The following is a 14021-nucleotide window of genomic DNA, read 5'->3' on the forward strand; positions in this document are numbered from 1 at the left end:
CCACAGCACCAGGTCTGCTGTCTTCATAGTTACCTTACCATAGAAAGGATCTGCATATGGCATTAATCTTCTTCAACACAGCCTTGGGGAAAACAAAGATTTGTGCCCAATAGACACAGATGCTCATTAAAACTGAGTTGATCAGCTGCATCCTACCAGCAAAGGAGATGTTCCTTGAACTCCAAATTTTGATTCTAAGAACCATTTTATCCACTATGGCCCCACAGTCACTAGGTTTCAGTTTACAGGTACTCATAGGAACCCCTAGGTATCTGAATGGAAGATTTCCAATCTTGAACCCAGTAGTAGCACAATGTCATCCATAACAGCAGAATTAATTCCACAACTGTAAATGGAGGATTTAGCAGCATTGACTCCCAGACCAGTAGTGTCAGCATACACCTGAAATCCTTCCATCATCAATTGGATCACCTGTTTTTCACCCTTGCAGAACATGAGTAAATCATCTGCAAAACAAAGGTGATTGAGGCCAAGCCTTCTGCATCTAGGGTGGAAGCTAAAATTAGGGTGTTCACTCACTGTAACCATAGCCCTAGTAAAATATTCCATGCAGAGGGTAAAAAGGAGGGGAGAAAGGGGATCACCCTGTCTTAAACCCCTTTGGGGCTGAATTAAGTCAGTAGGCACCCCATTGATCAAAATGGAGTATTGAGTGGTGGTAAGGCAAGTCATAATCAGGTTGATAAAATGAGTAGGGAACCCCAAATCAATCATGATCTCCTTGATAAACCCCCACTCAACTGTATCATAAGCTTTCCTGAGGTCCAACTTCATTAAGCAACATTTAGCCTTTTGACCTTTCCTATACATTTTCACCAGATCTTGGCATACAAGAACATTATGCAGAATGGATCTGCCAGCCACAAATGCCCCTTGATTCTGAGAAATGATGTCAGGGAGAACTGAATTAAGTTTGCTACAAAGCAATTTTGATATGCACTTGTATAACACAGAGCAGCAAGCTATAGGTCTGAAGTCTCCCACAGTAGCAGGAACACTGACCTTTGGCACCAATGTAATTGAGGTAACATTTATCTCTTTTAGGATTTTCCCTGTAACAAAAAAATCCTTCACAGCATCATAAATTTCATCTTTCATAGTATTCCAGGAGTGCTTGAAGAAGAGACTGCCAAAACCATCCATGCCAGGTGCTTTGTTACTTGGGATGTCATCAAGAACGTTTTTGATATCATCAGCAGAGAATTGGCAAAGAAGCAAATCCCTGTGGGAGTCAGTGAGTCTAGCCCCCCTATCCATGATCTCTGGTAAAACATGAAGTCTATTATCTTTCTTGGAGCAGAAAATAGTTTTATAGAACTGCACAAAGGCAGCCTGCACCCCATTCTCAGTTCTGATCCACTCACCCATTTCATTCTGGATATAATGAATACAATTTTGCTTCCTTCTTTGTTTTATACTTTGGTAAAAAACTTTAGAGTTTTCATCCCCATGTTGTAACCAGTGACATTTTGCAGTCTGTTGTAAATAAGAAATGAATCTGTCATTAGCAATTCTGTAATTCTGAGCAGCCATTTTCTCTTCATTGATTAGGTGAGCATTGAGGGGGGGCAGCATGCATCTGTTGCTGAGTATCCAAGAGAATCTTGTAGTATTTGTGTTTTTCAGCTTCCACATTACTAAAAGCTTCCTTGTTCAGAAGTTTAAGGTCTGCTTTTATCCACTTCATCTTTTGCAGAACCCTGTACATTGGACAACCATAAACATATCTATTCCAGTTGTTTTCAATGATCTCATTGTAAGATGGGGAAGTAGTCCACATGTTAAAAAATCTGAAAGGCTTCCTCTGAGCTCTAACTGCATAGCAAGAAAGAACCATTGGACAATGATCAAATTCTCCTTCTGGGAGAAAGGCAGCTTCCATATTGTCATGCAGTGCATCCCATGCACCATTAGCTAGCACTCTGTCTATTCTTGAAAACACCCTATCCTCACCCTTTTGTTTGTTATTACAAGTGTAGTGTCTCCCAACAGTTTTCACTTCAGATAACTTGCACATACTCATACAACTTTTCATTGGTTGGACCTCTGAAATTCTCACTGTGGACCCAATTCTGTCCTCCAGGTGTAAGATAGAGTTGAAATCACCCAAGACTAGCCAAGATCCATTGCAGAGAGCAGCTAGTTGCTGTAACTGATCCCACATAGGCTCTCTCCCCTTCTTATCATTCATCCCATAAATGAAGGTGCAAAAGAACCCTTTGTCACTTCTTCTAGGGGTAACATGACAATGTATCATTTGAGGGTCCATGTGTATAATGATCAAAGTAAATGAGTTAGGATCCCAACCAACTACAATTCTACCATTATGGTGACAACTGAGGTTAGATGTGAAACACCAAGATGGGAAAACATTCAGATAAAGGTCCCCCATCTTTGGAGCTTTCACCCTTGTTTCTAAGAAGCTGAACAACTTGATGTGGTGAGACATGATCATGCTTTTCACCACCTTTTGCTTGTCTTTCTTGTTCAGTCCTCTTACATTCCAACAGAGGATACTATCCATCAGGTTCAGGGGATCTCACCCCCTGCCCTGATGCCCCAACTGAGTTGTTTACAGATTGGAAATCATTGTTGTCATGTAAAGACTCCATATCTTCAAGAACCTGAAATTTGTTACCAGTGCACACTGGTTTTAGTTGACTGCATCTCTGTCTGCTAAAACCATTAGCCAACACAAATCCATCCTGCCCAGGAGAGGTGGGAGTGGGATTATTGGTAGTTGTATGGACTACCACAGGTCTAGTAGGCTGAATTGCTTTAGGTATCCACTTTTTCTGAGTGATTCTCCTAGAACAGACCTCCTGTTTATGTCCCAGCCCCTTACACAGACCACATGTAATAGGAATCCACTCATACTCCACAGTTTGGTGAATGATCACCCTTTTCTCATCCTTAAACTGAATTTCAGTGGGGAACTCCTGGTCAACACATACCTCCACAAGCACTTTAGCAAACAACAATTTATCTCTATGCAATGTAGCTTGATCAACTTTAACCACTCGACCAATTAGGCCAGCAATCTTATTTAGACTCTTTTCTCCCCAAAATTTCACATCAAGGCCAATCAGTTTGATCCATATAGGCAGCATTTTAACAGGATCTTTAGCAAAATTCTGATCAGGTGACCATGGCTTAACCACAACTGGTTTAGAATCAAAGAATTGTGTGCTCCCCTGCAACACCTTCTAACAATTCTCCATGGTCTTAAATCGAATGAGGTAAACCCCCCTCCCAACCAGTGACACCTTGTCAATGCCATACTTTCCCCAAATGCGATGCACAAAACCTGACATAACATTCTGAGGAGGGTTTGCACCCAAAATATAACACACAACAGAGGATTTCCAATATGCAATTTCATCTTCCACATCCTCTAATTCAATCTGGACTAGGTTATTATTCGGAATCGCAAAATTATCCAGATTAGGTTGATTATCATCGGTATTTAAATGGGGAGTTAAGGATTCAAAAATGGGTCCATTCCCGCCAGAAAAATGGGTACAAATGTTCTTGCCACTATTAAGGCCAGATAACCAAGCATTGAAGTTCGATTTCACCTGAGATTGTTGTTGTAAGTCACGAAGGCCTGATTCTGGTGAGAGAATTTAATCCTCGAGCATTTGTTCAATGTCTGGGTGCGAAATTCTCGAAACAGAGTTATGATCCAAAACCTCCATTGATGGTGCAGGAGTGTTCAAAGCTTGCGCGCGAGTCACCGGACGCGCCATTGCAGTAGTTTCCTTGTTCTTCTTCCCATTTCTGGGTTGGCTAGCTTGCTTGCGAGGTCTTCCCATGGGGGTCGAGAGAGTCGCCTCTTCGAAACCTCTCAAGAGCTTTGATGATTTTAGATTCTCATTTTTAGTTTTGAGTTTTACTTGAGATAAAAAATTAATTATAATAATTGTGCAGCAACTTCGATTTTTTTTTTTTTTTTTGGCAAGCAAGTAATAAATTTTATTGATCACCCAAAACAGTTTACACACAGGCTAACCTGCTATCACAAGGAAACAGGAGCAAACAAAAAAGCTAAGAAACCTTAGCTAACCAGACCCACCCTTTACAGGTTGAAAAACCAGTCCCTATCCCTTGTACTTGCTTTACTACTTAGGAGATTAGTGACTCTACCCTTTACTTCAGTTTGTACAGACTGAACAATACACTTGATACTAGGAACCTTTAAGTTCCACACTGCAGAGTTCCTTGCCTTCCATATGTGGTACACCAGACATGCAACAGCAGTGTATAGGATGGTTTTATGAACTTTGCTTCTACCATATCTGTGGATCCACTTCAAGAGAGGTAACATGGAGTTTCTGCCTTGTTGGAAGCCCAACCAGGCCAAGACCTGCTGTCTGCAAGCAGTGCCAAAAGAGCACTCAAAGAAGAGGTGCATTGTGGATTCAGTGCCAGTCCCACACACAGGACACAAATCATCAGTGCTGATGTTTAACTTATACAATCTATCTTTAGTCTTTAATCTGTCCAATAGAGCAAGCCATAGAATGAATCTATGTTTAGGAACACTCAACCTGTTCCAGACATAAGATTGCCATTGAACTTTGGCTCCTTGAGTACAAATCTCACTATAAGTTCCCCTGATGGAGTACTTGGGCTTAGACATCCATTGAGTAGAGTTAAAATGGTGATTGCAGTGACTTTTGATTTTGCATAGTACTTTCACTACCCAGCTAGCAGCAGTGGGGGCAGTGAACTGGCTCCTTTCTTTGTCTTTCACATAGACAGTATGGATCCACTTGACCCATAGATTGTCTTGCTTTTGAGCAATAGCCCATACCTGTTTCCCAACAGCTGCTTGGTTCCAAATTAAGATGTTCCTAAACCCAAGACCACCCTATGCTTTTGGTTGACATAAGTTATCCCAGGCAACTGCTCTTGGTCTGCTATCATCATAGGTGCCAAACCAGAGGAAAGATCTGCATACAGCATTGATTTTTTTAAGGATAGCACTAGGAAGCAAGAACATTTGAGACCAGTAAACACAGATGCTCATCAGAACAGAATTCACCAGTTGAGCCCTACCAGCAAAGGAGAGATTCTAAGAGCTCCAAAATTTAATTTTGGAGGTCATTTTATCTATGAGGCAATCACAATCCTTAGCTTTCATTTTCCATGGACTGACTGGAACACCAAGATAAGAAAAAGGAAGAGACACCAGTTTGAAACCAGTAAGAGTTGTCATTTCCTGTGACTGAGAAACAGACATGCCACAGCAATAAAGAGAGGATTTATGAGCATTAACCTCTAGCCCAGTGCTGTCAGAAAACCATTTGAAACCTTGCAGAGCTAAATTCACAGACTGAGCATCACCTTTACAGAAAAGAAGAAGGTCATCTGCAAAGAAAAGGTGGTTAAGCTTTAATATTCTACATCTAGAGTGGAATCTGAATTCAGTTTGATCACCAATGTATGTCATTGCTCTTGTGAGATACTCCATGCAAAGAGTAAAAAGCAATGGTGACAAAGGGTCACCTTGTCTCAACCCTCTTCTTGGGTGAATCAGTTCTGTAGGTGTTCCATTGATCAGAATTGAATATTGAGTTGTTGTCAGGCAAGTCATGATCAATTGAATAAAATGAGAAGGAAAACCTAGGTCCAGTAGAACTTCCTCAATAAAGTCCCACTCAACTGTATCATATGCTTTTTTGAGGTCCAGTTTCATCATACAGTTAGCTTGAAGTTGACCTTTCCTGTACATCTTGATTATATCCTGGCACACCAGGACATTGTGGAGAATGGATCTCCCTTTCACAAAAGCTCCCTGGTTAGGAGAAATGATATCTGGCAGAACTGAACCCAACTTTTCACACAAAAGCTTGGATATGCATTTGTACAGAACTGAGCAACAGGCTATTGGTCTGAAATCATTGACTGAAGAAGAGACATTTGTTTTTGGGATCAAGGTGATTGAAGTGACATTAATCTCTCTTAGTATTTTCCCAGTTTCAAAGAAGTCATTAATTGCAGCAAGGAGATCATTCTTGATGATATCCCAGGAACTTTTGTAGAAATGGTTATTGAACCCATCTAAACCAGGAGCTTTATTTCTTGGTATGCTATCCAAAACTCTCTTGACATCATTCAAAGAGAATTTACAAGTGAGGAGATTCCTGTGGGTCTCAGTGAGCCTTGGCCCTCTATCCATGATGCTTTTCTGAATGGGAATCCTGTTGTCTTTTTTGTAGCAAAAAAGGTTCCTGTAAAAGTCCAAGAAAGCAACTTGGACCTCCTTAGGTGAATTCACCCACACCCCTGCAGCATTTTGAATGGAATGGATGGTATTGTATTTTCTTCTTTGTTTAATGCTCTGATAAAAAGCTTTGGAGTTTTCATCTCCCTTTTCAAGCCAATGCACTTTGGTTGTTTGGTGTAGGAAAGACAACAGGTTGTCTTGTGCTTTCCTATAGGCAGCTGCATCATTCTTCTCTGCTGTAGATAAATCAATGTTGGTGGGATCAGAGTGAAGTTTATCCTGAATCTCAGCCAGATGGACTTGCATCTGCACTTTGGTTGCCTCAACATTGTTGTAACCAGTTTTGTTTAGGAGTTTCAGATCATGCTTGATCCATTTCAGCTTCTGAATGATTTTGAACATCACACAACCATAAACATATTTTGACCAGTTCCTCTCCACAATGGGAATGAACTCATCTGATGATGTCCACATGTTATAAAATCTGAATGGCTTCTTCTGGTGTATGGTAGGGTATGAACTCAGAACCATGGGGCAATGGTCATAGGTGCCTTCAGGGAGGTATAATGCTTCTGCATTGGGAAACATAACATCCCATGCGGAGTTGGAGAGAACTCTGTCAATTCTAGAGAACACCCTATTACCACCATCTTGTTTGTTGTTCCAAGTGTAAAGTCTGCCTATGGTTTTTACTTCTGTAAGCTGGCACTTAGCCATGCAGTTTCTCATTGGCCGGATATCTGACAGTCTCACAGGAGAGCCAATCCTGTCTTCTATTTCTTTTACATCATTGAAATCACCCATGATCACCCAAGCAGAGTGGATCATGCCAGCTAGAGTGCATAGAGTGGCCCATAATGGTTCTCTCTCAGTTGCAAGGTTAAAACCATAAATGAAAGAGACAAAGAATCCCACTCCAGAGTATCTAGGGATCACAAAACCATGAATCATTTGACTGTCCATATGGATAATATTCATCTGAAACACATCAGGGTCCCAAGCTAGGACAATTCTACCATTTCTGTGATGACTTAGATTAGAAGTAAAGCACCAATTTGGGAAAATGTTAAGATACAGATCACCCATTTTGGTTGACTTTACTCTTGTTTCCAGGAGGCAACAGAGTTTTATTGTGTGAGAATGAATCATTGATCTCACATCTGCTTGTTTATCTTTTCTGTTGATCCCCCTTACATTCCAACATAGCACTTTATCCATTAGGACTAGGGGATGCCACCCCCCTGCCTAATGAGTGCACACTACCAGCATGATTCTTCATAGACACCTCAACATCACTTTCCACTTCATTATCAGATTCAGACAAGGCTTGGTATGTGTTTGAGGTGACCACTGGTTTCAACTGCTGTCCCACTATCCTACTGAACTTGGTTGCTTGAACAAACACATTGGTTGGTTCCACAGGTTGTATAGGTTGAGTAGTAGTTGTGTCCTGCTGAATAGGTTTTGGAACCCATACCTTTCTAGTATGTCCGATCCAGCAGGTTTCCTAGTGCATTTGACCTTGTCATGCCCCATACCCCCACAAATTGTACAAGATATAGGCAACCAGTCATATTTGACCTGTTGATCAACCTGGATTCCTTTTTCATTGATGAAGTGAATCATCTCTGGGAATGGTTGGTCCACACTGACCTCCACAAGGACTCTTGCATACAACAATTTATCCCTATTTTTTGTAGCCTGATCAACTTTGAGCATGGTACCAAGTTGACTAACAATCTTGGTGAGACTTTTATCCCCCCAGCATTTGACATCCAAGCCTTGCAATTGGATCCAAATTGGGATTTTCTTGATAGGGTCCTTACTGAAATTGATGTCAAGTGACCATGGTTTCACAATTAATGGTTTGGAATCAAAGAACTGGAAACCACTCTGGAGAACTTTCTCACAATTCTCCATAGTTGTAAATCGAACCAGGTATATGCCTTTCCCAACCAGAGAAACTTTGTCTACCCCAAATTTCCCCCAAATTCGTCTCACATATCCTTCCATCACATTTTGTGGAGGGTTTGCACCCAACACATAACAAACAATAGCTGATTCCCAGAATTCCAGTTCCTCTTTAATGTCATCAAAATCAATTGTCACCACAGAGGGTAAAACAGGGGATGGGATTGGGTCACAGTCATTACTACTCAGGTTTGCATTATTAGTGAGATTAATGGGTGTATTCATAGTCAGGGATTTATTTTCAATCACAGGAATGCTCAACCTATTAGCATTCGCGCCAAATTTCGAATTCGATTGAAAGTGGGTTCGAGCATCCTTACCACTATGGAGTCCATTTAGCCAGGCATTGAATTCTCCTCGGACTTGCGATTGTTGCTGTAAATGTTGTAGGCTTGATTTTGGTGTCAAAATCTCATTCAGATTGAAAGCTTGATCTTTTGGGTTTTCCTCTGAGTTTATGGAAATATCATCGCATTCCTCCATTGAAGGGTTCTTGGCAAGCTTTTCCTGGGTTTTAGTCTTATGTGTCATTCTCGATTGTGCTTGTGGTGTTTTTGTTTTGGATTTTCTTCCACCATTGTTGTTTTTCTTGGATTGCTTTCGCGTGTTTGCCATGGCGACGAAGGAGGAGAGAATCCTCTTCGAACCCGCAAAAGTAATTAGGACTGCAACTTCGATTTTTAAACGCACTTGGGAAACAATTACTTAATAAAAACGTTATAATTTCTTTAAAATATATTTCAAGAAATCCTTATTGTTCAAACAAAATATATGAAAACAATACAATAGTTTTTACTCACAATAATTACAGACTTTCCTTAATATTCCACATGATTCCCAAATTCACAATCACCTCAATAATTTACTCTAGTTATTGTCGTACTCTTATTCATTTCCAATCATAACTCTATAAGTCATTTACTCATAATATTTATTTATTCATATCTTAATACGAAACCCATTGCCACAATATTACCAAAGTCTTATAGCTTTGCTACATAACATTCTCACAAACAAAATTCAAACTCACAATGCATATTCGATATAATTTCATAATTCAATGCGAAAGAGATAATTTATTTCAATATATTAGTTTGCAGTTGGGGAAAGTGAACACGAATATAGAGGGGTCAGCACGACCAGCTGTCTCTATACGGTGGAGGTCGTCACCCTCCTGATAAACATACGCTTGCAAGACTTAACTAGGACATGTCCCTAACTACGGGTCAAGCCTGCTTGCCACGAGTAATACTCGCTTCCAAATATGGGTCAAGCCCATTTACCACGAGTCTATTGATATAGCACTCGCTTCCAAATATGGGTCAAGCCCATTTACCACGAGTCTAATGATATAGCACTCGCTTCCAAATATGGGTCAAGCTCATTTACCACGAGTTTACTGATGTAGCACTCGCTTCCAATGTTTTTCATCACCGATGCATGTGAGCATTATGCCACACATACACGGCTACTTTCCCCTACTTAAGCATTTATTACAAATTTTGAGGTTCGCTCTCAAACTTAAGGTACAATTCCTAAATCGTGAATTAGCTTTTTCCTCATTATATTTCAACTCAGCTTCTATCTTATATAAATCTTTAACCCGATTTCACTATCAAACTCAAGACTCGTTGACTCTTTGAACTTACACTACTCACACTGTAAAGATCTAGTTAACACATGAGTTCACTCTTATTGATTTGTTCCTCTGATTAAACTTCTTAACCAACAAACTCATAATTTGACCTCAAAAGGGTAACATCCTTAACATAAATCTATTTGAGACTCTAATGAATAATTGAATAGACTCGAAGTATGATTTGGTTATAAATCACTACTACAAAAATGGGGATAGAGTACTGTTGAAATATACTTTATAGGACGCCTTAGAGGCGTTCTCCAACTCAACGCGCTATAAAGTTTATAAAACGGGTAAAAGAAGCGTTTTATATACCTAGTTATAAAGTACAGCGATAAGAGATAAGCGTCCTCTATTCCCTTCCTAAAATCAGGAAATAAAGAAGGAATATAGAACGGTTAACGTATATAACCGTCTCCTATACTCTATAATAAAGCGCGCCTTCCGCACATAACCGTCCTCTATTCTTCCTATTAAATATTGAGATTAGAACATCTTCCGTACATAGGCGTACTATATACTTCATGTTTAATATTAAAATAGAAAGTTGTTTCCTTACACAACCGTTCTATATTCTACCCTTTTTTTTAATATTATTTAAAAACAGCCTACGCATTTTTTATTAATATTTTTTATTTAAAAATAGGATATTACAATTCCAGTATGTAAACCAAATCTAAAACGATAAAATAAAAATGATATCGACACGATCTTTCCAAAAATCATTTTATTAAATAACAAAATAATATTGTTCATTCTATAACAAAATCCTATTATTCATTCATAAAATAAATAAATAAATCACTGTAAAAAAAAATCCAATATCACTGTAAAAAAAAAAAAAAATCAACAGCAACAGCAGGAACTCAACAGCAACAGCACGAACTCAACAGCGCGCAACAGCACGAACAATTCTGCAGCAACAGCAGCGTCTGCAGCAGGAACAGACTGCAGCAACAGCAGCTTCTAGAGCAGGAACAACAACAACCATGTCCTTGATGAGCTAGCTTAAGTCACACTAGATCATCGTCATCATCATCTTCATCTTCATCGTTATTTGGTTGGGGATACTCGGTAACATATGAGATCCACCTCTCCCTTAGCTCGTCGATCGTAGTTTGAGAATACGTGGGAGTTTTGGAAAAATACTACAAGACTAAGTTAAAATATAAGAGTAAGAAAGAACATGATAGCAAGCAGAAATAGTATTCTTTGAGCTGTAACAAGATATTCTGATTTGCGTAGCAAACTGTAAGCCTAGCATAACAAAGGTATCTAAGATCCGAGTAAAGATAGAAGCTACTGTATTTCATAACCCTAGAACGATGAACAACTCTGCAGCCAACATTCTATACATGAATCATCGAAAAAGAATATGCCGAGTTGTGGCAAAAAAATCTCTGAATATAGAGACAACGATAATGTAAAGAAGTATAACCAAAATATCTATAAGATGAAACCTAAAAGAACAAATATATAAGCACAACATTCAAAAGGAAAGCCGCAGGTGCAGCAGTCCTCAGACCAGAGGAAGCTATCTGGATGGTCAAATTGCAATTTCCTGTGGAGATATTCTGAGTCGTTAGCTTAGCCAAACCTCTAAAGTGGCAGGCCTCAAGTTTTTGATACTGGGTCTGATAGTAGACATTAAAGGCATAGGAGATATTCTCATTAGCATCTAATCCATGACAAGAGGATCCATACCCTAGAGGAGTATAATCAGCATAAGTGCATGCAAAATTAATGTTATCTCCCAGCTTGCTCAGATCCCTAGCATATTTGGGTTAAACTCACACCATTCGTTCTCGAGATAATTGTTACTGAGAACCAAAACACCATCCCTATAGCAGACTGGATATGGAATTGGCTTCGGATGCTCAGGAAAAAACAAGAGAGTGACGATAACGAAACTGCCTACTTTACAGCTACTCTTTGGGCAATATGGTGTATGAGAAATGATATCACCTTCATTAACAAAAAATGCAATGCAAAAACCATCCTGGAACAAATTGAGAGAGACTACAGGTCGGAGATGAAAAGTGTTGAGAAGATATGACACCAGGGCCAGGAACAGGAACTCAGAGGATGATCTAACAGAACCACCAGCAGCAAAGACCACTAGTGACAGTAGCCAAACTACCTTGTGGACAAATGCAACTACACCAGACGATTAACTTATCAAATCCGAATTACTAATTAAAATTTGTACCATCTAGAGTTCTTCATTTCCTCAATTTCGGAAAATTCCCACCTTAATATTGTTAATTCACTAATGCTTTTATCACATGATCAACTAATTTTACTGGAACTGATTTCACATGAGCTGAAAAGAATGGCCCCTACTATATTATCAGAAGATCAATTTTCTATTTCATAAAAGATGTCAGACATTAAAAGCCAAGCACATTGTCCACAACCAAACAACAGTAACCCGTAGCCCAAGTTCAAGACTAACAAATATATACACAGTGCTTTATTCCAGAATAAAACAAAATCCAGCAAACAATCCAAAGACCCCAGAAATACTTCAAATACAGCAAATGTAGTAGAAATAGGAAGAGAGTTTCGATGCAATAGATTCTAGAATAAAAAATAAGCAATGCATCAGAAGCAAGCAATACCTTTTCAGGAATGAACATTTGTCTCAACTCTATTGTTTCAATCATGTAGCGACCAACATAATATCCACTTTCCTTGAAGCCTGGAGGTTGGCGAGGGCACTATTACACAAGAAAGTTTACAACATAATTAAGCACCTAAGAATACAACGTATTAACAAACTAATATTGTTACGAAATTGTAATAAATATCACATACCTCAATTTTTTGCCACTTAATGAAAGGGTTCTTCTTTGTTTTTGGGATATCCTTTCGGTAATCCGCGCTAAATTTGATGATTGCCTTAAGTAATTGTTAATAGTTTAGTTATGTAATTTTAATATATTACAATAGGAAAAATATATGAAAAAATAAGTAATTTAGTACATACCTGTTGATTATTGTTTGAGCAAATTCGGGAGGTTCATTTTGTGCTCCAAGTGGATCTAACCACTGAACCAATGCAATCCATGGACAAATAACAACCAACATCCAATCCCGACTACACACACAAAAACAAAAACAAATATCATATTGTCCGGGGATGTAGGGTCAGGTACTGTGATTATAGATACTATTGTTTCTGTTGCAAAGTACTAATTAAAATATTAGCTGAAAAATTCACTTACTCTTCTATATAGGGCAAGAAGAATAGTTGATATTTATTTTTGCCATCATTGCACGCAAATACCCTATATAAATAGTCACATCGATCGTCTTCTTTTTCCACACGTCTTAGCGGGGATAGATAGGTGCAATCACAAAATCTATATAGCCCAGAGATGCCATCTTTGAGAACCATCTCACTCAGATGCCTTGCACATCAAAAAACAATTAAATCATTTTTTAGAAACCAATATATACATTTACTTGGAATCAGAAAGGGTACAACACACTTACATCATTAAAATCAACATGTGAGATGATCTTATCTCTCTTTGAAAGCACCAATCAAGCATGTCTTCATAATCAAGGCTAACACATTGCTCATTTAGGAACACTCTAGCCGGGATCGTGAAGGATTTGGTTTTTCCGCTCTTTTTCATTCCAATAGCTACATCCTTGAAAACTTTAACCAAATTAGAAGTCAACTTTAACCTATCAGTTGGAGTGATCGTATACTTTCGAGTGCATGATGATTGTGATGATGGCGAGCGTGGAGATGGCGCGGTGAATTCCTTTGTTATTTGTTTATCAGCAGCCTTGTTATACATTAACACGAAAAAGAAGATAAATAAAAAGTATGTAAAAACTATAGGCTGAATGAAATAAATAAGTATCGTCATATGTAATGCATAAAATTTACATAACGTACCTTCTTTAACGGAAAAACCAAATGAGAAGGCCATATTAAAAATCTACCCGAGCTTTGACAAACAAATTTTATTTCCCCCTCGGGACATGGCAATTCTGCACTTGAGTTGACATCTTCTTTAATACAAACTCGATAATCAGTTCTTATCAGTTCATTCTCAATCAGTTCTGACCTGTTTGTTCATATCAGTTATGTCTTTAGGATTTCAGTTAATAACTTGATATGTTAGTTGATTTGCATCAGTT

At 38.8% G+C, this 14021-nt stretch overlaps 1 protein-coding gene across 1 annotated transcript; it reads right to left on the bottom strand.

Annotated features, from left to right (window-relative positions):
* Positions 1 to 12489: 12489 nt before the first annotated feature.
* On the bottom strand, positions 12490 to 13951 carry LOC110778849 (uncharacterized). Its single transcript, XM_021983392.2, has 6 exons — positions 13777 to 13951; positions 13362 to 13663; positions 13091 to 13276; positions 12853 to 12963; positions 12681 to 12764; positions 12490 to 12583 (listed from the first exon to the last, which is right to left on the bottom strand). Exons 2-6 carry the CDS (start codon positions 13505 to 13507, stop codon positions 12526 to 12528), a joined length of 585 nt encoding a protein of 194 aa, XP_021839084.2. The 5' UTR covers positions 13508 to 13663; positions 13777 to 13951; the 3' UTR covers positions 12490 to 12525.
* Between the last annotated feature and the right edge of the window lie 70 nt (positions 13952 to 14021).

The sequence above is a fragment of the Spinacia oleracea genome, chromosome 3, assembly GCF_020520425.1.
Source record: "Spinacia oleracea cultivar Varoflay chromosome 3, BTI_SOV_V1, whole genome shotgun sequence".
Taxonomy (NCBI): Eukaryota; Viridiplantae; Streptophyta; class Magnoliopsida; order Caryophyllales; family Amaranthaceae; genus Spinacia; species Spinacia oleracea.

Bases quoted from the DNA above. Each gene is read 5' to 3' on its own strand.
- LOC110778849 (XM_021983392.2), bottom strand. From the start codon at position 13,507: ATGAAAAAGAGCGGAAAAACCAAATCCTTCACGATCCCGGCTAGAGTG. The intron at 13,277-13,361 runs GTAAGTGTGTTG...TTGATGTGCAAG, and splicing joins CACATGTTGATTTTAATGAT to GCATCTGAGTGAGATGGTTC. The intron at 12,964-13,090 runs GTAAGTGAATTT...TTGTGTGTGTAG, and splicing joins TTCTTGCCCTATATAGAAGA to TCGGGATTGGATGTTGGTTG.